The 23,485-nt window shown below is 47.2% G+C and overlaps 1 protein-coding gene and 1 pseudogene across 1 annotated transcript; both read right to left on the bottom strand.

Moving 5' to 3' along the window:
* Positions 1 to 11,576: 11,576 nt before the first annotated feature.
* Positions 11,577 to 20,012, bottom strand: LOC139833525 (serine/threonine-protein phosphatase 7 long form homolog; annotated as a pseudogene).
* A 1,590-nt stretch (positions 20,013 to 21,602) lies between these two features.
* LOC127316199 (putrescine hydroxycinnamoyltransferase 1-like) lies at positions 21,603 to 22,913 on the bottom strand. The gene has a single exon (XM_051346610.1). The coding sequence runs from the start codon at positions 22,911 to 22,913 to the stop codon at positions 21,603 to 21,605; it is 1,311 nt and encodes a 436-aa protein (XP_051202570.1).
* Between the last annotated feature and the right edge of the window lie 572 nt (positions 22,914 to 23,485).

Here is a 23,485-nt window from a genome sequence, read left to right on the forward strand (position 1 = left end):
TTGTGGGCCATGTGCACTCTGCTGAACAAATAATCCAATATATATGATTCACCATTAATGGTTAGAGCTATCGAGTAACTCTTGTAAGATTTTGCAATGATTTCTATATTATTTTAAAAACCATTCATGCAGGTTAGCCACCAACGCATATGAACCGTTGTTCGGCTCTAACTATATGTGTTGCTATCTTACAACGCTTCCTTATGTCGTTTACCAACGCATGTATATGCGTAGTTGTAGACCCTTGCAACGCCACCTATGGCAACGCATGCTAAATCCGTTGGTGTAGAGGTTCCCAACGCCTATATGAACATTCGGCAACGCATTGATGCGTTGCTGAAGGGGGGTTCCTGTTGTAGTGTTTGAAACTTTTCATGTTCCAAACCCTAAACCACTTGTCTTCACCCTCGAACTTGTACCCCAGTGTTTGAGATATCACATTAGACACATGTTTTTTTTGTTGAACAGCATGTAGACCATGTTTATCAACTAGAATGGGTAGTATATGACATAAGAAGACTATGTGAGAAGGTTTTCCATTTTTTTGATTTTTTTTGAATTTTTTATGCTCATGTCAAATTTAGTCAAACCTAACTTTGACCATCATTTTATCAAGTTTTAAACATGGAATTGTAAAACTAAGCATGGATCCTTGTTATTCACTCCAAAATGAAGCTTTGGTGAGGTTTTTGAAACTTTTCATGTTCCAAACCCTAAACCACTTGTCTTCACCCTCGAACTTGTACCCCAGTGTTTGAGATATCACATTAGACACATGGTTTTTTTGTTGAACAGCATGTAGACCATGTTTATCAACTAGAATGGGTAGTATATGACATAAGAAGTCTATGTGAGAAGGTTTTCCATTTTTTTGATTTTTTTTGAATTTTTTATGCTCATGTCAAATTTAGTCAAACCTAACTTTGACCATCATTTTATCAAGTTTTAAACATGGAATTGTAAAACTAAGCATGGATCCTTGTTATTCACTCCAAAATGAAGCTTTGGTGAGGTTTTTGAAACTTTTCATGTTCCAAACCCTAAACCACTTGTCTTCACCCTCGAACTTGTACCCCAGTGTTTGAGATATCACATTAGACACATGATTTTTTTGTTGAACCGCATGTAGACCATGTTTATCAACTAGAATGGGTAGTATATGACATAAGAAGTCTATGTGAGAAGGTTTTCCATTTTTTGATTTTTTTTGAATTTTTTATGCTCATGTCAAATTTAGTCAAACCTAACTTTGACTAGCTAACCCTATTCTTCTAGAAGGAAACCGAACCGATCCGTGGGTTGCTCTGTTTTGCATTGTGGACCGTTCACTGCGGTAACGCCAGCCGTCCGATCTAGCCTTCTAGAAGGTTTCTGGGCCGATCCGTGGACACCCTCGTTCTTCAACATGATTGGTTCCTTTCTCCACGCGTAGGGTGGGCTATAAGAACACTGAAATGTCCGTTGGTCCGTTGGGCCGTCCCGCGTGTCTAGGCCTGTGATGCATGCGCCATGCATGCGCCATGCAGGCGCCACGCCTCACTCGCCGTTGGCTAGCCTTTTAATGCATCGACGCAGCGTCTCAGCGTTGCCATCGTCTCAGCTCTCGCAGCGATGCAGCGGCATCAGTTTTGCCATCGTCAATACGCTTAATTATTCTTGGAAGACGGCTAGCCACGCGTTAATTCATTAGGAACCACCCAATTATGAGCCAACCTCTTTATAAGGGGCCTCTCTTCCTCTCCCACACACCAAACGAGCGAGCCTCTCTTCCTCTCCCTCTCCAAAGCACCACGCACCCAAGCGAGCCTCTCTGCCTCTCCGAAGATGCAGTACACGGGACCGACCTTCCGCCGTCCGCGCACCAGGACCGAGCTACTCTATCCGGCGGACGTCCTCGTCGAGAAAACACTCCGTGTGTGGGCAAAGTCGAGGTGGAGGTCCGAGGTCGAGCTCACTCGAGACTTCCTCGACGAGGGCTTCTCCCACCTCCCACCGGGCTCGCCCGTCATGTACTACGTCAACGAGTCTCGTGAAGGCGTCGCCCTCAAGCTGCTCACGGTCACCTTCGCCAACCGATTTGACGCGTACGCCCTCCTCGGTGAGGTCTTCTGGTGCGGCTGCGAGTCAATCTTCTTCACCACCTACAACGTCTTCACCGATTGCGACGCCATCTTCTTCTCCGGGAAACCTATGCACTGCCTCCCGTACGACAAGTGAAGACGGTGGTGCGGCGCAGGTGGTGCGGCAGGTGTGGTGCGGCCAAGATGTGTTCTCTCATCAAGCTCGTCATGTTTTTTTAGCTATACGTATGTGGTTCTGTGTTGAGTCGTGTCAAGTCGTGTGTCGCTCAACTTATCTATCTAGGATACCCATCTATCTATCTAGGGTACCCATCTATATATCTATCTAAGTTATTTCCGTGTAATGGTGGAACTAAGCATCTTATGTATCGAATTTATCTAAGTTATTTTGCGTGATGATCTGGCTACCAATATTTGCATCTCATATATCTTAGTTTTATATGATTTCGATGTAATATATCAAGGGTGTATGAATCATGAAATCACAAACATGGATCCAAGTATGAACTTTGATGTAATATAAGTAGGATACCATATAAGTATGAAACAAAAAATCACAAAAACGTAATGCTTGAAATCAGATAAATGCACCATTTTTCCCTCGCAAAAATATAAAGATGCACCCTTTTTTGTTTGATTATTTTTCCAAAATATAAACCAAGTCACGAACTAGAACTATCTATAGCTAGATTTCTTCCATTCGCTTTTCAATATCTTTCCATCTGCCCCACTGGTTACCAGAGCAATCCTTCACGCTACCAAACATAGCGGTCTTGGGTTCGAGTCCCAGCCGCACCATTTTTTGTTTGTTCATTTTTCACCATCTGCCCAAAGTCAAACCTTGTGGGTCCCACGTGAAACGGCCATCAACGGTCCTCTTTTCAAACGCGTCTCCACCTGGTCCCACCTGAAACAGCCGAGTCAAGGACGTTTGACTTGAATGAAACGGCAGACTCACGAAACGAGTCGTTACACACATACTAGTGGCAAAACTGAGAACCATTCTGCTCTAGTGGCAAAACTGAGTGTTGCGCGGGCTGTAGTGGCAAACCAATAATTAACCCTTGAGTAATTGTGGTGTTTTACTGAATCTAGCCGCTTACAATGTTAAATTGCACCGACATACTGGCTTGAGAGCTTGAGACGTGAAATGAAATTTAATGATATTGCAAAACAAATGATTTCGTCTGGGCCTCTGGTTGCTCCCTACTATGTTTCTTGTGCCAGATTTGAGAACACTTTGTTTGACAGATATTGTTTCATGCTGCATTACTGCATTTGTATCATAATATATTGTGGCAAGTATACTTTAATTAGAACGTTGATAGCCATCCGTGGCCGCCGCCAGCGAGGCATATCAGTAATATTAGTATACTCATTTGCTTTATCATACTCCAATAAAAAGATAAGATTCATTACCAGTGTTATTGCATGAACTTACACAGTGATGCCAATCATGTGCAAGATACTTCAAATAAGCTATATACATAAGAGTGAACAATCTATACAAGCCCATGCCGTGAACATGTTCACAGATTCAGCCAACTAGGCAACTATGCAGTTGGGTACATTTTCTATTTCTGTAAGGAGTGTGAGAACGGAAATTCAATTCGGCTCTCGGGTGTGTATGCTCCCTATACCGAAAAATTATATTTCGAGTTGTCGAAAATTTTTGACAAAAAATTATACATGTACATCTCCATAATATATGTGCATTCGTCAAGTTTCACGAAAAATCAATATTTTTTGTGGTCTATGTAAAAAAGAGAAAATTTATCTTGTAAAAAAAATTATTTTTAGCACTGAGTTTTGTCTTTTTTACATTCGTCACATGACAAATCTATTTTTTATGAAACAACTTTGTGAGCGCATAGCACGTCAAGATGTACGTGCGAATTTTTCGTTTCAATTTTTTTGAAATTCAAAATATGTGTAAGATGAATTTCAAAATAGAGGGAGCATATGCTCCCATATTTCAAAACACCACTCCCGTGTGAGAATCCTTCTAAGAGTGATGACATCTCCTAGGCACGAAAGTGACTTGTTAATATACCCAGCATCCTTCAATATGCCCCTGTGTTTCTGGCTTGCAACCCTCTCACTTCCTGCAAGATCTACCAAATGCATACAGCTGCAGCATCCTAACATGTTCTTCGCATTTACATGGACAGTCAAGATATTGCAAGAAAACATAGAAAATCAGTAGCAGCAAATACTGAAAGGGCATCAAATAACAATGATCACTAGCTAAGCAGATAATGCGGATGCATACCTGGGATCGACTGCTTCCATCGTACATTGTTGTTGGTCCATAAGCATGGTGCTTTTCATTCAACAACACCAAATTCATAACATCAGAAGGGGACTGAACTGGGCACATCTTTGCATCTGGGATGTTGAACAAACCATTGGTAAAGTCTAGCTGTCACTGGGCTTGCGGAGGGAAGAGCACGCAGGAAGTCAAATCATGGGCCCCAACAGGTGAGGCCATACGAGGAACTATGAAGCTCACAGGGAGTGGCTGTCAAGGGTAGTTTCAGACGAGCTGCTCTTATAGCATGTGACAATTTAGACACAGTCATGTTCTTCAATCTATGGCTATACTTAGGATGTGTTCGGTTACAGAACAAGGAGGAATGGAATGGAATGGTTCCGTTCCGAGGTCATGGAACGGTTCCGACTCCGTGTTCGGTTTAGAAAAAATCGAGGAACGGAATGGTTCTGTTTTCTGTTCGGTTCAGGAATCTCACAGCGGAACGGAACGGCTTAAAACATGATTTTTTTATCCAAATCAAAATTAACATAAGCCTAAACATGTTTTTTTTGCAAATTAAAGTCAACCTAGGACAAAATCGAGGAACACGGCCGCGCATGCCTGGCCGCCGCGTGCCTGGCCCCTCGCAGGCTGGCCGCCGCGTGCCTGGCCCTCCGCAGGCTAGCCGCCGCCGCGTGCTTCCGCCGCCGCGCGCTGGCCGTCGTCGCTTGCTAGCCGCAGGGCGTGCTTCTGCCGCCGCGTGCTTGCCGTCGCGGGCTGGCCGCTGCCGCGTGGTCAGAGAGAGGCGCACGAGAGAAAGAGATGGTTAGCGTGAGCTTTTCAATTTTTTTTTCGCTCGTACGCAGCCGTTCCTCCAGATTCGGCCAAATCGGTGGAACGACTCGGTTCCGCATCTTACAGGTATATTCCCTTCTGAGGAATCACTTGGTTCCGTTCCTTCTCTCCAACCGAACACAAGAACGAGGGCTGGGTGCGGAACCGTCCCGTTCCATTCCACCAAATTCCAGAACCGAACACACCCTTAAGTTCTGCCATTTTCTCATATTGCTAGTAAACTTGTAATTTTAAGTTCTAACCGATCTGTAGAGTTGTTACATTTTAATGTAAGCCATTTGTTTGGCTTGACTATTCTACAAGACTACTCAATTCTGCAGTGTTGTTGGTGTGTTATTGAAATTATCCTCGAATCTCGAGTTAAGCAAAACTTGCCTTAGTCTCCTTCTGTTCACCCTTGTACTCAACCATTATGAGCTTTGGTGAAGACCCATAAGCATATCCCAATGTACTTATGATACTCCCATTGTGGCTAGTCTGAGGTTCAAAAAGCATGTTCTAACGAATTGTTAAACGGGCAATGCATGTAACTTTTCTGTGACTCTGGAAATTTGTGACAACTAAACTTTAGTAGATAGTGAGCTGGAGCTCCTGAACGGTATTCAGTAAGGATCTGTGTCTTGTTTTGAAACTTTGGTTTGTCAAGTTATCAAGTTAAGCAAATGTGTGTACATGATGTATTTGTCAAGCTAAGCATGGATCCATTGAAAAGCTGTTATGGCCATCTACATGCCTGGAACATCTATGATATTCGGCTTAGGCACTTTTTTTTTAATGTATGCCCAGTCACATGCTTTTTAGATGAACGGCTCTATATCAAATTATGTCTACAAGTTTGAGCACTATTACCTCAGTATATAGAACTATATTACTTCTTAAAAATGTTGGTATGATTTTGTTTGTTGTGGTCTGACATATGATTATATTTTTTACTCCTCCAGGTCTTGGTTGAATGATTCAATTTATAGAGTCCATTACACAAGTTCTTGTTTCATATGATTTTGATAGATCCGATACAAATAGGAGAAGTGGTTCAAGGTAAATCAAAACTCAAAATATACGTTGTCGCTGCCTGATCTGTATATTTTTTTGTTTGTTTTGTCCTATATAAATAATAATAGTACATGAAGTGGTATTTAGCATTGTAGGATAACCATCTGTACCGATGGTGGAATTTAAATCATGTGACTTCGTCATATTAATCTCAACACCTACTCCTCCACTGAGGGGCAGGTGCCGCACAAGTTTGTAGTGTTCATGGAGATGCAATTTTTTATAATGGATTTTTAGTTCACCCCATGTAATTTATGAGACTATGGAAGAAATTAACGAACAGACTGAAAACATGAAACCGATACAAGATGCTTTGTCAGCTCCTATTGGAGCATCTGCTAATTTTGACGAGGTAACTCACTTGCCCTCAGGTGCAGCTCCTACACAACATGTAAGCAGTTCGCCATGTTAGAACATATATTATGTACAACAACATATTTATGCATGTGATCTTATTCATTTAAGTTTTTATGGGTCTTAATCGTTAAAACCCTGTTTTGGAATTGAAAATAATAAAGATCTTAGGAGAATAGGTATGCCTGTAAAAAATCTGTTACTAAAAGTCTTCTTATATTTCTTAATTACTACTCGTTTTCTCTTTGGGATATATTTTTACCTCTGGTTTTGGCTCTGACACCGTTCTAATGAACTCCTATGACTACTAGCTTCTCTGGATAAAATGATGGCAAATTTTATGAAAAAATACAATAATACGTACAATTAGGATACATAAACAAATATGCTAAAAACTTGTAAAAATCAGGAAGAGGTGTTTTGGCACCCATGAGCATATGCTATCGTTTTTTAAATGAGTTTTAAATGCAGCTTAAAATGTCAGAATATTCATTCTATGTGCTCTCATAGTTATTTCACGAAAATAGATATTTTTGTGTATTGTGTTAAAAGACAAAACTTGCCAAAACTAGGCGTGCGCATATAGAATGTCGAGAGTAGTCGTCAAATTTTTGTTCGGTACTTTTTGACATTTTAAAATGTTTTTTTCCTGTGGCAGGAGTCATCTAAGATTAAAGAAAAGTGAATTTCCGTCAATCATTACTATTAACATTGAAAACACTTGTTACTCGAAGTTTTACAATGAGAAAGGGAGAGGAGATTGGTTACATGCATATGTGAATCTCAAAGACGTTTGCACGGCGATATTCTTTAGTCCAGCTGAACATTGGCTCATTAAAAATTTATCTTCAGCATTCTTGATGTTGTTGTTTGAGTTGGTTTGGTAGTCTCATCGCAGTTTGTGATGTTTTGCCACAATTATAACACCCTCTCCCTTGTGAGGGCTTCTTTTCTTCTTCTATCCATGGTTATTAACTTTGCCTTTTACATTTTGTTATCTCCCACCTGCTTCTGGCCCTCACGTCTTCCATTCTTTATCAAACACCTGCAAGACTTGTGATCCCATTTCAACATGCTTGCCAAAAAAGTATCATTTTCCGAATTAATCATCATTCACCTCTAACTGTTTGGCTGAACTGAAAGCTACAACAGGGAGAGGGAGAAGGGGAGTTATTTTGCCTTTCATGTGGATATGTTTTTGGAACTCATTTTTGGTATCCAAACAATAGTTGTCTGTAGACATTCAGGTACATATGAAATTAGGTTGGAAGTTCCAAAACCATCATAAATTAGTTCTACTTTCATGATATCATGACACTTGTACAAATTTAAGTCCTACTGAACATTTGTTCTAATGCAAATCATACACAAGCTATGTTTTTTGTAAGATACATAAATGTTCAATTCAAACAGAGACATGCATTTCAATTTATTTATGAAGTAAAATACGTCTGGTCAGGGTTGCTTTGGACATGAGAAATAATTAGCACAATACCCGCGCGTTGCTGAGGAAATATGCCCGTGTAACGACTACCAGCTGATTGGAAACAAAAACCCCTCTTCTTTCTGCGACATCAATGCCCACTTCAATGTGGTGACCGATTTAGCGCTAGCTCCTTGAATAAGATTTTTGTTAGGATAAATGTCACCATGATCCAAAAAAAATCTGAAAACAATCCAACACATGTAACCGTAGCCATAGAAAATGACAAAACACAACTATTACCATGCACATTATAATAATTCATATAAATGTATGCAAATAAAATCTTCAATAATTTTGAATACGTTTAATTTTTTATATGTTTGATATACGATTAAATTGATATATTGATCTAAACGTTTGTAAGAATTAAATTTAAAGTCAATCTTTTAAGCCAGTTAGGAAAAATAAATGTTAGTTTTATCTGTTTGTGAGTACATATTCGTGAAAAATCTTCTTTTTATATAACAACTATGGTAGGCAAAACAAAAGTTCGTACATGTTTTCTGTCATGCGTATGCTGAAGAATGCATATGCTGATCCGCCTTGGGTGGCTCGTGATTCCTAGCTATGCCAATTAGGCCTTTTTAAAAGTGGGCTATGCACCTCGATGTTTTCTTGTTCATACGGGCATGCGTTCTATCCAGACAGGGCAGACGAGCCGCCCGCCCCTAGCGCTGCTCCTGATCTCCCCTCGTCTCCCTCTTCCCACGACTTGCGCCGCCAGTTTCCCTCTCGCTTTGCTTCTCGCTCGGCCGAGCTCTCCGCTGGAGCCTGGCTGGAAACGTCTCGCGCGGAGTATGAATTTACCTGCAACTTTGGTTTAGTTACAAAATTTACACCAAAGAACATCTCAAAAAAATATGGCAAAGAAGAAAAATGCTTGAGCTAAGCCAGCCTTTTCATCTCGTTCACATGTTGGGTCGAGCGTGTCTTGGCTCAGGCTAGCTCGCGAGATAGCCGTACCAGGAAGCTAAATTTCATTTAGGGCGATTTACACAAAAATAACCCAAAACTGAAAGAAAAGCACAGACTGACCCTCCGGCGAAACTATTTCACGGATCTAACCCTTTTGTGTGGCGCCCCTCCCACGGGCGCCACACATGCCCATGTGGCTCCCCTCCTGCCGGCGCCACTGACCCAGCCGACGTGGCCCCCTCGCCGCTGAGCTGGTGCGCCCGTCCGACGTGGCAGCATGTGTGGCGCCCCTCCCAGCGGCGCCACACATGCCAACTTATATGAAGATTTCAGTCGAAAACATCCAGGGGCTCCGGACGTCTGGGACTTAGCCGTTTTGACGGGGCTCGATGTGTGGCGCCGATGCCAAGGGCGCCACACTAGCACGTGTGGCGCCGACGCCACGGGCGCCACACAAAGAGGCTCGCCAAAATGGCTAAGTCCCAGACGCTTTGTCTTACAGTATGTTTTGCGCAATTATAAGTGTATGTGTGGCGCCCATGCGCCACATAGTGCAGTGTGGCGCCAGTGTGAAGGGCGCCACACATTGACTTGTGCTAAAAACATGAAAAATCATACCAAACTCCAACAGTTTTGAGTACAACATTAGACACAACAAGTAGCAATTTCAGAACATACACATATAACACTTCATAGCTCACATCGTAGGAAGTAGATTCAAACAACAAGTAGCATTACAGACATGGATCGAAATGACATAGGGTTCACAACTCGATACTTATGAAGATATAGTTCACAACAACACGTAGCACATCCTAGTTTCGTCCTCGACGTGTCGACCTCACGGGCTGCTTCCGGATGGCCATCCTCTTCGTCCGCTGCCGTGGCTGCTCCTGTTGCTGCTCCTGCTGCTGCTCCTCCTGCTCCTCCTGCTCCTCCTCCTCTGAAGAGAACGGCTCGTCGTTCCTCATCCTCGACAAAGCTGATCTCCGCGGCGGCCCCTCATCCTCCTCAGTGACAACCTTCTTTCCTCGGTTGACATAATCTTCCGGAGTGTACCGGTTTGGACCCTTGCCCCTTGGCTTCAACTGGTAAGCTGACCGTGGGGCTTGCTTGGAGGTATGCTTTGGAGATATGCTTTGGCTCAGAATTAGCTCGTCATCAGGAATCTTCACAAACATGAACACATGAGATTACAAAAGTTGAAATTAGTAAGAACATGTTTGACAACAACAAAAAAGTCCATACCTCCCGCTCTTCAGAAGAGGAGGATGTAGGAATTTCGCCTTCGCGGCAACCTAGCAAGTTGGCCAACCGCCGCATCTTTCGTGCAGTGTTCTGCGTCATGCCGTTCATGGTTACAAAGCCACCACATCATAGTAGCGTACATTCAAAGTTGGTGATCATACCTTAATGAAATACCGCAACGGTCCGACAGGCTTTTCATCTCTATGGCTCTACTCCCACATAATCTCGCACTCGTTAGCTGTTTTTTGGATCTCCTCCCGCTGTGACAAACATAGCATTACACAATTGAAGCGAGCAAATGGCAATGTAGATGATGTACTAGTTAGTGAGAGAATCCATTACCACGAAGTTCAGCTCGGAAGCAATAGAAGTCGATCTCCCTCTGCGAGCAAAGGTGTCGTGCTGGCTTTGCCCAACCTCATCGAACTGGATGGGGTCGTCCAAGATGTCCTCAGCATACGCGTGCTTCACTAACTCGATACGCGTGTTTTCATGGAACCACTCGAGGTAGTTGTTGAAAGCGGCGAAGTCGTGAGGCACAATCTCCTCAGGGCCAGCATTCCGTGTCGCTTGCAAAGTGTGTAGGAACGCTGCGACGTGGCCGCTATGATGAACTGGCCAATTTGTGATCTTCCTCTGCCGCTGCCTATCAAGCCTGCAAGAATCAACAAGTTAGTTTGTACCTCTTCTATGAAGAAACTTCCATCGCATGATTCCAGAAGTTTACCTATGAAGCGCCTTGTCCGTGTCTTGCCACTGAGGTGGGCACTGCTGATACAGCCCAAACTGTCTCATCACTCTTTGCGGCTGGTGGTGTTCAACAAGCCACATGCATATGAGTGGGCAGCGCATACGCCAGAACCGCGCCTCCTCCGTGCACTTGTGGTTGAGGTCAGCCATCCCCGAGCCAATATGGTAGTAGCTACCATATGGCTCCCATTCCACCTGCAGCATACAAATATCTCAGAATTTAGAACATGACCGTAGAATCAATGAAAACTAGGATTGCAAAAAAGTGATCGGTTACCTGCTCAGCGGTAAGAGTGTCCAACTCCGCAGTGTACTGCCTGTACATGACCGTTGGATCGCTCGTCATCTCCGAGACATTGTCCCAAAGGTATGCCCAAGTGGGCTCCCGATCAGGGTTGTGAGGGTGATGAGGCCATGGCCTCTCGGTGAGTACCCTGGGACGCCCAACTGATAGGCGGTCCCAGCTCCATACGGAAAGTAGGAGCATGCATCCACCAATACCGCTGCTCCCAGTCCTGCTCCCAGTCCTGCGACAAGCTTCGTCCAACTGCGCACATAAGACATTTGGTTAGTACTTTGTCTAGCACACTACTATAGGAAAATAGTACATAGAGCAAATCATCACCTGCCGGTAGAGGTAGGCAAGTGCCCCTGTTCCCCAACTCCACCGGTTATCCAACACCGTAAGCGCCTTCAGCCAACACCAATGGGCCAGCTTCCCCCCACTGTCAGGAAAGAGAGTCCTCGAAATCATGTACCACAAGTACACGCGGGCGTACGTCCTCCGAGTGTCCTCGTCGGCCCCTTGCGGGCATTCTGCAAAGTTAGTCCTGATCCAAGAGAAAGACGCGCCGACGGGAGCTCTCTCCTTTGGATTTGCTGGCGGCGGAGGAGCCATGCCAATAAGCGCCTCCATCTGCTGGCGCCACCCATCAGAAGCTGTGTTCATACACAGTGGCTCGCCCTGAATAGGAAGTCCAAGGATCATGGAAACATCCTGGAGAGTAGGGGCCATCTCGCCGGCCCTCAAGTGGAAGGTGTGCGTCTCCGGCCTCCACCGGTCGACAAGGGCGGTGAGTGCCGCGGCGTTCATGTTCGGCCCCCCACGGCTTACAAGCGAGATGAACGGCATAAGACCGGTAGGCTAGATGAACTCCGTGTACCTCTCGTCATACGGTATATCCACTGTGCCATGGTAACGAATCTTCAAAGGGTGAAGATCCGTTCCCCTCTCCGTCATATGAACAGCCCGGTGCTCCCTGTCGTACTCTTCATCCAGAAGCCACACCATCCTACATGTTTACACAACCATATTATGAGTCATTCCACTAACAAAAATGAGCAACACATACATGAGAATATATCTATCTTTCGAATCACCTATACATCACACATACATGAGAGTTCATATCCAAATACATCACACATATGAATGCATTTGCTAAGCTCCAATTTTGCCTTTCACCACATACATACATAAGGTTCCATACATACACACATACATTCATATCTAGGGTTCAAATATGAGTTATTCAATCACAAATATGAGTTATTCCTTCACATACACATAGACATTTCAAATCTAGTTTCCTTGTCTAGGGTTCATGTACAAATCCAACATATACACACATGGGTGTGTTACCATAATCAACATAATGTACCCATACAAACTAGCACACTATCATTTCTTCTATTTCAACAACCCTAACATCCAACCAAATCCATCTCCAATCTCAAATCAACCAAATCCACATCTAGGGTTTCATATGTAGATTCAACCAAATACACAAAATCAATGGATGAAAATAAGGGGAACGGAGGAGATTACCTCAAGGAACGAGTTGGGAACGATCTCCATGGACAGATCTGACGAAATCCAAGAGATTTGAGTAGGGATTTGAGGGGGGGAGAGAGAGAACCGGGCGCCTCCTTGAGGGGGAAGAAGAAACAGAGAGAGAATGGCTGGGTCGGGCTGGGCGCGGGCGCGGGCGCCACACTTAAGTGGATGTGTGGCGCCCGTGGCATCAGCGCCACACGTGCTAGTGTGGCGCCCTTGGCATCGGCGCCACACATCGAGCCCCATCAAAACGGCTAAGTCCCAGAGGAATTGTCTCACAGTATGTTTTGGGGGGATTACAAGTGCATGTGTGGCGCCGCTGGGAGGGGCGCCACACATGCTGCCACGTCGGACGGGCGCACCAGCTCAGCGGCGAGGGGGCCGCGTCGGCTGGGTCAGTGGCACCGGCAGGAGGGGAGCCACATGGGCATGTGTGGCGCCCGTGGGAGGGGCGCCACACAAAAGGGTTAGATCCGTGAAATAGTTTCGCCGGAGGGTCAGTCTGTGCTTTTCTTTCAGTTTTGGGTTATTTTTGTGTAAATCGCCTTCATTTAGCATCCACTCGCACAGCCATGCAAACGGCCCATGAGCCCATCTTTTTTTTTTCCTCCTCAGCCCAGGCGAACACTATCTTCCTCCTTTGGTCGCTCTAGAGTCCAGACCTAGGCCAGCGCCGCCGCATGTAATGCCCGTCGCCATTGCAGCTCTCGATTCATCCCTCTTCCTTTCAATATTTCGATTAGAATTCAACAAAGAATATTTTTTTTTCAGATTTCCAACAACTCATTCAGGCAATTATTTTAACAATTCCTTGGCATCCTCACCCCTGTTAGATGCATATATCTGTATATTGTAGTTTCCCCATATGTTAGGGGTTTCCTGCATATTTGCACCTGTACATGTACTATATATTGTGGCTCTGGTAATACAACAAGCATATTGCCCTAACATAGTATCAGAGCAAAAATTTCGTCCTCTAGTCCGTACGGCCGCCGTTGCCGCTTGTTCCGGCCGTCGTCTTCCGGCCGTCGTCCACCGCCGCTGCCGGCCTTTCTCCTCCTCCGGCCGCCGCCGGCCTTCCTCCTCCGGCCGTCGCCGGCCTTCCTCCGCCCCAGCCCTCTTCCACACCGGCCTTCTCCGCCCCGCCCCGGCTCGATTCCTCCCCGGCCGCCCGCTGTCTGCGTGCCTCCTGATGTCTACGCACGCTTCTATTCCTGTAGACAGTGTTGGGCCTCCAAGAGCAGTGGTTTGTAGAACAGCAGCAAGTTTCCCTTAAGTGAATCACCCAAGGTTTATCGAACTCAGGGAGGTAGAGGTCAAAGATATCCCTCTCAAGCAACCCTGCAATTACGATACAAGAAGTCTCTTGTGTCCCCAACACACCTAATACACTTGTCAGATGTATAGGCGCACTAGTTCGGCGAAGAGATAGTAAAATGCAAGTGATATGGATGAATATGAGTGGTAATAACAATCTGAAATAAATATGGCAACAAGTAAACATGCAGTAGAACAGTAAATAAACGGTGATTCGATATTTGGAAACAAGGCCTAGGGATCATACTTTCACTAGTGCTCAACAATGATCACATAAATAAATAACTTCTCTTCACTTGTGCTACTTTCTCACACTCTCTTGTTGGATAACAAACACCATTCATTGTGTAGGGCTATAAAAGCACACCTCAAGCCGGAGTAAACAAGCTCCACAACATCCGGAGTTCATATTAAAGTAACCTCTAGAGTGCATAATCGACCGTTGCAATTTAGACCGAGTACTAACATAGCATACACACTGTCAACAATAGCTATGAAAGGAGGAATAGATCGCATCAATACTATCATAGTAATAGTTAACTTCATAATCTACAAGAGATTACAATCATAACCTACACCAAGTACTACATGATGCACACACTGTCAACATTACATCATGGAGGAGGAATAGACTACTTTAATAACATCACTAGAGTATCACATAGATTAATAGTGATACAAAGCTCATGATCACATAAAGATCACATGGGAGAGAGAGATGAACCACATAGCTACCGGTAGAGCCCTCAGCCTCGGGGGAGAACTACTCCCTCCTCATCATGGGAGACAGCAATGGAGATGAAGATGGCGATGGAGTCGATGGAGATGGGTCCGGGGGCATATTGCCCTAACATGGTATCAGAGCAAAATTTGGTCCTCTAGTCCGTACGGCCGCCGTTGCCGCTTATTCCGGCCGTCGTCTGCCGCCGCTGCCGGCCTTCCTCCTCCGGCAGTCGCCGGCCTTCCTCCGCCGCCGGCTAACCTCCCCCGGCCGCCCGTACCCTCCCCCGGCCGCCCGTCCAGCCGCCAGACGACTTCGTCTCTGCCTCGTCTCGCAAGTGTGTGTTTCCATCGGGTTGAATCCGATTTGAGCTAAAAAAACAGAGAGAGAGATGTCTTCCTCGTCGGGCTATGTTGCGATTCCTCGCTGCCCGGTGATCTTTGATGGCGCAAATTACCCTGATTTCGCTGCCTTCATGCGCGTCCACATACGCGGTCTTCGTCTTTGGGGTATGCTTTCTGGCGAGGTCTCTTGTCCGCCGCGCCCCGTTGCTCCTACGGTGTGCCTGTTGCACCGCCGCCCGTTGCCCTTGCCCCTGATGCTACTCAGGCGGATAAGGATGCAACCAAGAGTGCTGATGATACTGCTCTGGCTGATTATGACCAGAAGGTCCAGGACCACTCTACTTCCGTTGCGACTTACCGGCTGGATCTGACTGACTACACTCAATGGATCGATGAGGATGCTCGTGCTGCTGCTGTTCTCACCTCCAGTGTTCTGCCTTAGTATGCTGCTGAGTTCATGGGTCTGCTGCTGCTCAGTGGGCTTTTCTTCGTCAGCGCTATCAGCCGTCTGGGGATGCTCTTTACCTGTTTGTGGTCCGCCGAGAGCATGCCCTTCAGCAGGGTGATTCCACTATTGATGAGTTCTACACTCAGAGTGCTTCTATTTAGCGTCAGCTTGATTCTCTTCGTACGGCTGTGTGTGCCACCTGTCCCTGCTGTCTGACTCTGCGTGCGGATCTGGAGGTTCAGCGCGTTTTTGAGTTCTTGTCGCGGCTCCGTAAGGAGTTTGAGTCGCGCCGTGCACAGCTGCATGCCCGTGGTCGTGTTCCGCTCTCTGAAGTACTGGCTGAGCTTCGTGCTGAGGAGACTCGTCTTCGTGGTGCTGGTCTTCTTGAGGTTCCCTCTGTACTTGCTACTCGTGGCCCTCTTGTGTCGTCTCCTCGTGGACCTCCTACGCAGCCGGCTTCGTTGCGGTCTCCAGCACCGCCGATACTCTCTACTCCTCAAGTCCAGGGCCAGAGTCAGCCTCAGCAGCCTCGTGGTACGACAGCACCTCCCTGCACCTACTGTGGCAGGTCTGGCCACACTGTCTCTAGCTGCTGGCAGAGGGATCCTAGCTTACGTCGGCGGCACTCTATACTCGTCGGCACTCTATACTGGTCGGCAGGGTGGTTCTTCAGGATCTTCTGCTGTTGCGCTATCTGATCAGGACATTATCCGTGGTCTTCGTGGTCTACTCGCTGCTACAGGCTCTTCCTCGACAGGTACTGCTGGTTCTGTGCCTGGCTCTTCTGGCACCGCGCGACCACCACCTTCTACATAGTCAGGTACGTCTTCCCCGTGGCATCTGGATTCTGGAGCTTCTTTTCATATGACTTCTGCGTCTTCTATTCTCTCTGCTCTTCGCTCTCTTGTTTCTCCTGTTCGTGTTATCACGGCTGATGGTACCTCTCTTCATGTTTCCAGTCGAGGCACCCTTTCTACTTCTTCTTTCTCTGTTCCAGATGTTTCTCATGTTCCTAGTTTTAAGATGAACCTGTTTTCTGCTAGTCAGCTTACTGATTCTGGTTGTCGCGTCATTCTTGACGCTGATTCTTGTGCTGTTCAGGACCGCTGTACATGGGCCCTGGTTGGAGCTGGCCCTCGTAGCCTTGAGTCCCCGGGGCTCTGGGAGTTAGAATGGCTTCGCGTTCCTCCTGCTGACACTTCATCTGCCAGTTCTCCTGCGGTTCTTTCACATCCTTTGGATCTTTTCAGCAGTGGCATCATCGGCTGGGTCACCTCTGTGGCTCCCGTTTATCGTCATTAGTTCATAGTGGTCTTCTAGGGTCTGTCTCAGGAGACGTGTCTTTGCATTCGTGTCTAGGCAAACAGATTCAACTTCCCTATCCTACTAGTGCGTCTGTATCTCAGCGACCTTTTGATTTAGTTCATTCAGATGTTTGGGGTCCGGCTCCCTTTCCTTCGAAAGGGGGTCATCGATACTATATTTTGTTTATTAATGATTTTTCACGGTACACCTGGTTGTTTCTTATGCACTCTCGCAGTGAGGTGCTCTCTATTTATCAGCGCTTTGCAGGCATGGTTCGTACTCAGTATTCCATGCCTATTCATGTGTTTTGTGCTGATTCTGCAGGAGAGTATATCTCCCAGCACCTGCGTGGTGTTCTTGCTGAGCTGGGCACCCTTACTTAGTTCTCGTGTCTCGGCGCCCATGCTCAAAATGGTGTCGCCGAGCATAAGCATCGTCATATTCTTGAGACTACTCGTGCTATGATGATTGCTTCCTCTCTTCCGCCACATTTCTTGGCAGAGGTTGTCGCTACGTCGACTTACCTCATTAACATTCAGCCTTCTGCTTCCCTTCAAGGTGGCATTCCTCTCGAGCGTCTTTCTAGTCGCTCTCCCGATTACTCGACTCTTCGTTTATTTGGTTGCGTTAGCTATGTCCTTCTCCCTCCTCGCGAACGCACCAAGCTGACCGCTTAGTCTGTTGAGTGTGTTTTTCTCGGATACAGTGATGAGCATAAGGGCGATCGTTGTTGGGACCCTATTGGTCGTCGGATGCGCATCTCTCGTGACGTCACGTTTGATGAGACGCGTCCCTTCTATCCTCGCCCCACCTCGGGTACTTACCCGGTGGATGATATCTCTTTTCTTCTTTTTCTGGATGCACCCCCTGCTGTACCTTCTCCTCCTCCTCCTAGTTCTGATGCGCCTCCTTCGGCTTCGGCACCATCCTCTCCTCCGTCTAGTTCCCCTAGTACTCCCCGTTCTCCGGCTTCGGATCCTTCCGATGTTGTCCCTTCTTCCTCTTCTTCTGATGAGTTGTCTTGTGCCGATGAGCTCCCTCCTTCACGGCTTGTTCGTCAGCGTCGTCCTCCAGCCCATTACTCTCCTAGTCAGTATGGTCTCTCTGTCGTTTCTGAGCCGACTTCTTATCGGGATGCCGAGCGTCATCCTGAATGGTAGCTTGCCATGGCTAAGGAGATCGCTGCACTTGAGCGCACTGGCACCTGGGATCTTGTTTCTCCCCCTTCTGGTGTTCGTCCTATCACGTGTAAGTGGGTCTATAAAATTAAGACCCGCTCTGATGGATCTCTTGAGCGCTACAAAGCGTGTCTTGTGGCTCGTGGCTTTCAGCAGGAGCACGGCCGTGACTATGATGAGACTTTTGCCCCTGCGGCTCATATGACCACTGTGCGTACTCTTCCTGTTGTTGCTTCTGTTCGACGCCGGTCTGTGTCCCAGCTTGATGTTCAGAACGCTTTTCTTAATGGCGAGTTGAGTGAGGAGGTTTACATGCAGCCTCCTCCTGGGTATTCTGTTCCCGATGGGATGGTTTGTCGTTTGCGGCGTTCTCTTTATGGCCTGAAACAGGCCCCTCGTGCCTGGTTTGAGCGCTTTGCCTCTGTGGTGACTGCTGCTGGTTTTTCTCCTAGTCTTCATGATCCAGCGCTATTTGTTCACACTTCTCCTCGTGGACGCACTCTTCTTCTCTATGTTGATGATATGATCATCACTGGTGATGATCCTGAGTACATTGCCTTTGTCAAGGCTCGTCTTCGTGATCAGTTTCTTATGACTGGTCTTGGTCCTCTTCGCTATTTTCTTGGGATTGAGGTCTCCTCCACTTCTGATGGTTTTTCTATCTCTCAGGAAAAGTATATTCAGGATCTTCTTGCTCGTGCTGCTCTTGGGGATGAGCGCACTGTTGAGACTCCTATGGAGCTTAATGTTAAGCTTCGTCCTACTGATGGTGATCCTCTTCCTGATCTGACACGTTATCGCCATCTTGTTGGGAGTCTTGTTTATCTTGCTATCACTCGTCCTGATATCTCTTATCATGTTCATATTCCGAGTCAGTTTGTCTCAGCTCCTACCACCGTTCACTACAGTCATCTCCTCCGTGTTCTTCGTTATCTTCGTGGCACGATCACTCGTCGCCTTTTCTTTTCTAGTTCCATCTCTCTCCAGCTCCAGTGCTACTCGGATGCTACGTGGGCGAGTGATCCTACGGATCGTCGTTCACTTTCTGCTTACTGTGTGTTTCTTGGTGGTTCGCTTGTTGCTTGGAAGACGAAGAAACAGGTAGCGGTTTCTCGTTTGAGTGTTGAGGCTGAGCTGCGGGCTATGCTTTGTTGATTGCTGAGGTGACCTGGTTACGGTGGTTTCTTGCAGATTTTGGGGTCTCTGTTACGACACCCACTCCACTTTTGTCTGACAGTACATGTGCTATCAGTATTGCACGTGATCCGGTCAAGCATGAGCTGACCAAGCATATTGGTGTTGATGCTTTTTATACACGTGCTCAGGTGCAGGATGTGGTTGTTGCGGTTCATTATGTGCCTTCAGATTTGCAGTTGGCGGATTTCTTTACAAAGGCACAGACTCGAGCGCATCATGACTTCTTACTCTCCAAACTCAGTGTTGTGGATCCACCATGAGTTTGAGGGGGGGTGTTAGATGTATATATATGTATATTGTAGTTTCCCCATATGTTAGGGGGTTTCCTGCATATTTGCACCTGTACATGTACTATATATTGTGGCCTTTGCCCCCTGGTAATACAACAAGCATATTGCCCCAACAACCCCAACCACCCTTGCTGCCGGCGCTGGCCTCTAACTCGTGAGGCACACCAAGCCGCACCCAGAAGATAACACTAAGGTCTTTGTTGGTGTCTTCATCTGCACCACCCTCAAGCAGCCGTAGCTTTGCTAGCTTGTGGAGGATCTGGTGCGTACAGCACTTGCGCGCCGCTCGGCCGGCAAGGAAGCCAACGCTTGTAGCTTGGCCACTAAGGACACCGCCGCTCTTCGTCGAGTTCTTATCCGTCGAGCCGGACTCCTGCATCCAGACCCCGCTTGGCCATCGAGGTTGTGCTTCACGCTTTGAGTTTCAGAGGAACAATGCTTTTGAACCAACCGTTACGAACCATCTATTTTACATGAGCGGTGGCAATGACCGTAATTTCAGCTGAAGAGCGAGGGCATTTCCAAAACGGGCGGAAAAATTGGGGAGAAACTTTACCACACAGTTGTGTGCTCACCTCCCTCGCCTCATTAAGCCATGCACTTCAGCTTGAGACCCACTCTGACGTACCAGGTAACACATGACACTTGAGTGCCCCTTTCTTTGCTTTCTTTGATATGCATGTTTGGTATGTGGGTGGTAAATATGATCATAATTAAGCTACAAGTATAATTATGAAGATATTCCAGACTAAAAATACCTGAAGATATTGTTTAGAGAACTTTTATTCGAGAATGCTCATTTCTATTTACAAGTTAAAATATAAATTATTGCATTGCAGTCTTTTCTAAAAACTACTCTTTAGGGCACTTCTTATAGGATATTATATCTGTAGGATTCCAGTTTACTTATGTTTATGATTCGACTGTTCTTAAATATCAACAGTCACAGATGATCAGTGTTTCACCACGTGGTATTGCCATTGCATCCAAAAGTTCAATTTGCTTTTATCTATGGTGATAAATGTTTGATAGATGTTCTTGTTCTGGTGTTTTACGCTGTTGCAGCAGGTACGTGTCTCCAATTGCAAGTTGTCTGGTAGATGTTCCTATTATTGGTATCGATAATTGAATGCAAGGATACCATGTAATATTTCCATGCCCGCCTATCATCCATTTCTATAGTTGTTCAATATACCCTTTTAAAAAGTGCTCATAATTTTGGAATCTTTCAAGGGGTATGTATAAATTGCGGTCTGATCCTATAGTCGTCTGCTTTATATATCGATTGTTTCCTCATTACGAATGGGATCTAATCATAATATTATTATGATTTGTTTGGAATTTCAGTACGAAAACCGTTGAATGGTATTATATTGGCAGTTCCTTTTATTATGGTTATAAGAGAGAATCATTAGCATGAGCTCCACGGGATCGTGCGCTAAGACGCACATCTAAATCTAGTTCCTTTAAGTTAAGGGCCAGTTGAGCATCCAATCATATGACGTGTACTACGGAAATTTAAGTTCACAAGTGAAACCTCCCATTGTCGGTGTGGAAACAAAAAAGTTACTCTCTTCGATGCACAATAAGTGCCATAGTTTTAGTTAATTATTTTTAGAAAACGATGACACTTATTATGGATTGGGGGAGAGTAGGAGAAAATTTTGGTACCCAACTCCGCAGCCAATCGATAGTGCACAAGAAGGGCCCATAAGGAAAAGTCAAGTATTTTCCAAGCACAAGAAAATAGTATTTTCAGGTTTCAGAAAAATCCGAAAGAATTATCGCATTCAGATAATGGATGTAAGTACCTGTGTGCAAAATTTTGAAAACTTAAATATAACCATTATTTTTTGTAATACGTAGGCGGACAAATAAGTCACAAAACTTTGTAACTTAACCTAAAAATCGTATCTCAGACCGACAGCCAGTGCGCAGCAGTTGCGACGATTGAGACGATGGTTCTCGATTAAAAGTTGGCATAAAGCAGACGCTTGAGGTCGTTGACAATTGCAGCCTCCACAGACAGGAGGATGCGCATGCTGCCGCCAACGCCGTCCATGAGGTAGGCGATCCCGGCAAACGGTTGCACGGCGCGATGCACCATCAGCGGCTTGCCCCTCCCGAAATCCGCATCGTGCATGCCTCGCCAGCTGACGACCCTCAGCTCAGTCTCCGGCATGCTTCCCGCTTGATTACTTGTCTGGCCGCCGGCGATCTCAAAGTAGTCGATCGCCGAACGCACCAGCTCATCGTCCATCCGGCTGATGGCGCCTCTGATCCTGCCGGCGACGGAGGCTAGCTGCCCCTTCGAGGCGATGTCCCGCACCTTGCCCGTGGCGCCCAGCATGATGATCCCGTTGCCGAAGAAGCTACCCGGGAGCTTCGGCGACAGGCTGGCCCGGACGTTGGCCGGGAAGATGAGGCGCGTCGTGGCGTCGGGATGCAGCCGCCGGGCGGCGCACACGCACCTCCACAAGTGGGCGCTCACGGCGCAGAACGTGCTCACGCCGTTGGCGCAGACGCGCTTGAGAGCGGCGACCTGGTCTTTGGAGAGGACGAAGATCTGGTTCGTGACAGCATGGGGCGAGTGGTCACGGGATGGGGTTTGGTGATTTGGGGGGCAGAACACGGTGAGAGCGTCCGGGTGGACGACGGGCGGGAAGCGTGGGCGGAGGAGGGTGCGGTCGTGGCATGGGCGCTCCAGCGTCGCCTCCGCCGCGTCGCCGTCCCTGGAGATGGCGGACCAGGTCTGGAAGAAGTGGAACGCGCTTGTCGCGTCGACGGCGATGTGGTGCAGCGCCATCCCTAGGGCTACCCCGCCGCACTTTAGGAAATTCACCTGGACGCCGCACATGAGGGACGGCGAGTGGTCCTCAACGCGGGGAAAGAGGAGCCGCTTTAGCTCCGGCGACGGCTGGGAGCTACCGAAGTCGTCGACGGTGAGGTCTGGGCGAGCGACCACGAAGAGCGCGCCCTGGCCGGCGCAGTCGATCTGTAGCCGGCCGTGGGCGTCCACGCCGAGGCGGCCGGCCAGGGGGTAGAAAGCTACGAGAGCCTTTGCCAGCGCCGCCTTCAGCCTGGCCACGTTGAAGAAGGCGTCGTCGATGGCACCGGCACCGGAGGCGGAGCGGTACAAGTGGAGGAACGGGATGTGGCCTGTGGTCGCCCACGTGAGGTCGATTGGGGTAAGCCACAGGCCATGCATGGGCGTCTCGTCGCTCGGCGTCACCATGCATGACTCGGCCAGCTTCACTGTTTGCTCCTCCTCCATGACCATTTTTTCCCTTGTTCTTACTACTGAGCCGAGGTATGTCGAGCGCGAACACACGCCGGAATCGATCGATGTATCGATCACAATGTGTACCTGTGTGTTTATAGACGGCAAGGTGACATACCCGACTCGACTCGGCGGAGAACTTAGGAGTTAGGAACCCTACTCGGACTACGTACGTACACTCGTATATATAGAACTCGTATACGACGGAACGTACACACGACCGACGGCCTTGCCATAGTCGGACGCGATTACATTTTTCTTAACAGCAAAAGCTTTGATTGCTGAGGAGCACGCTCCTCAGCCCGTGACCTAACCCCTCCTGTGGCGCTCCCTAGAGCGCCGTCGGGGCCAATTCTCCTCCTTCCGCCGTCCCCTCCCTCCGTTTCTCTTCATCTGCCGCTGCCGTCGGCGCTGATCATGGTGGCGGTGGGCCCCGGCGCCAAAATGCCCATGGGTTGTTGGAGGCGGCGACCGGCGGTTGCGAATGGGGCGGCAACATCCGGCTTCGGCGTGCTCTGCGTCTAGGGCGGCGACCCTGGATGTGCGGCGGCGGCTCCTCCACCATGGCCTCC

Source organism: Lolium perenne, chromosome 7, assembly GCF_019359855.2.
Source record: "Lolium perenne isolate Kyuss_39 chromosome 7, Kyuss_2.0, whole genome shotgun sequence".
Classification (NCBI taxonomy): Eukaryota; Viridiplantae; Streptophyta; class Magnoliopsida; order Poales; family Poaceae; genus Lolium; species Lolium perenne.

Coding starts and splice junctions, on each gene's coding strand:
- LOC127316199 (XM_051346610.1), bottom strand. CDS start 22,913: ATGGTCATGGAGGAGGAGCAAACAGTGAAGCTGGCCGAGTCATGCATG.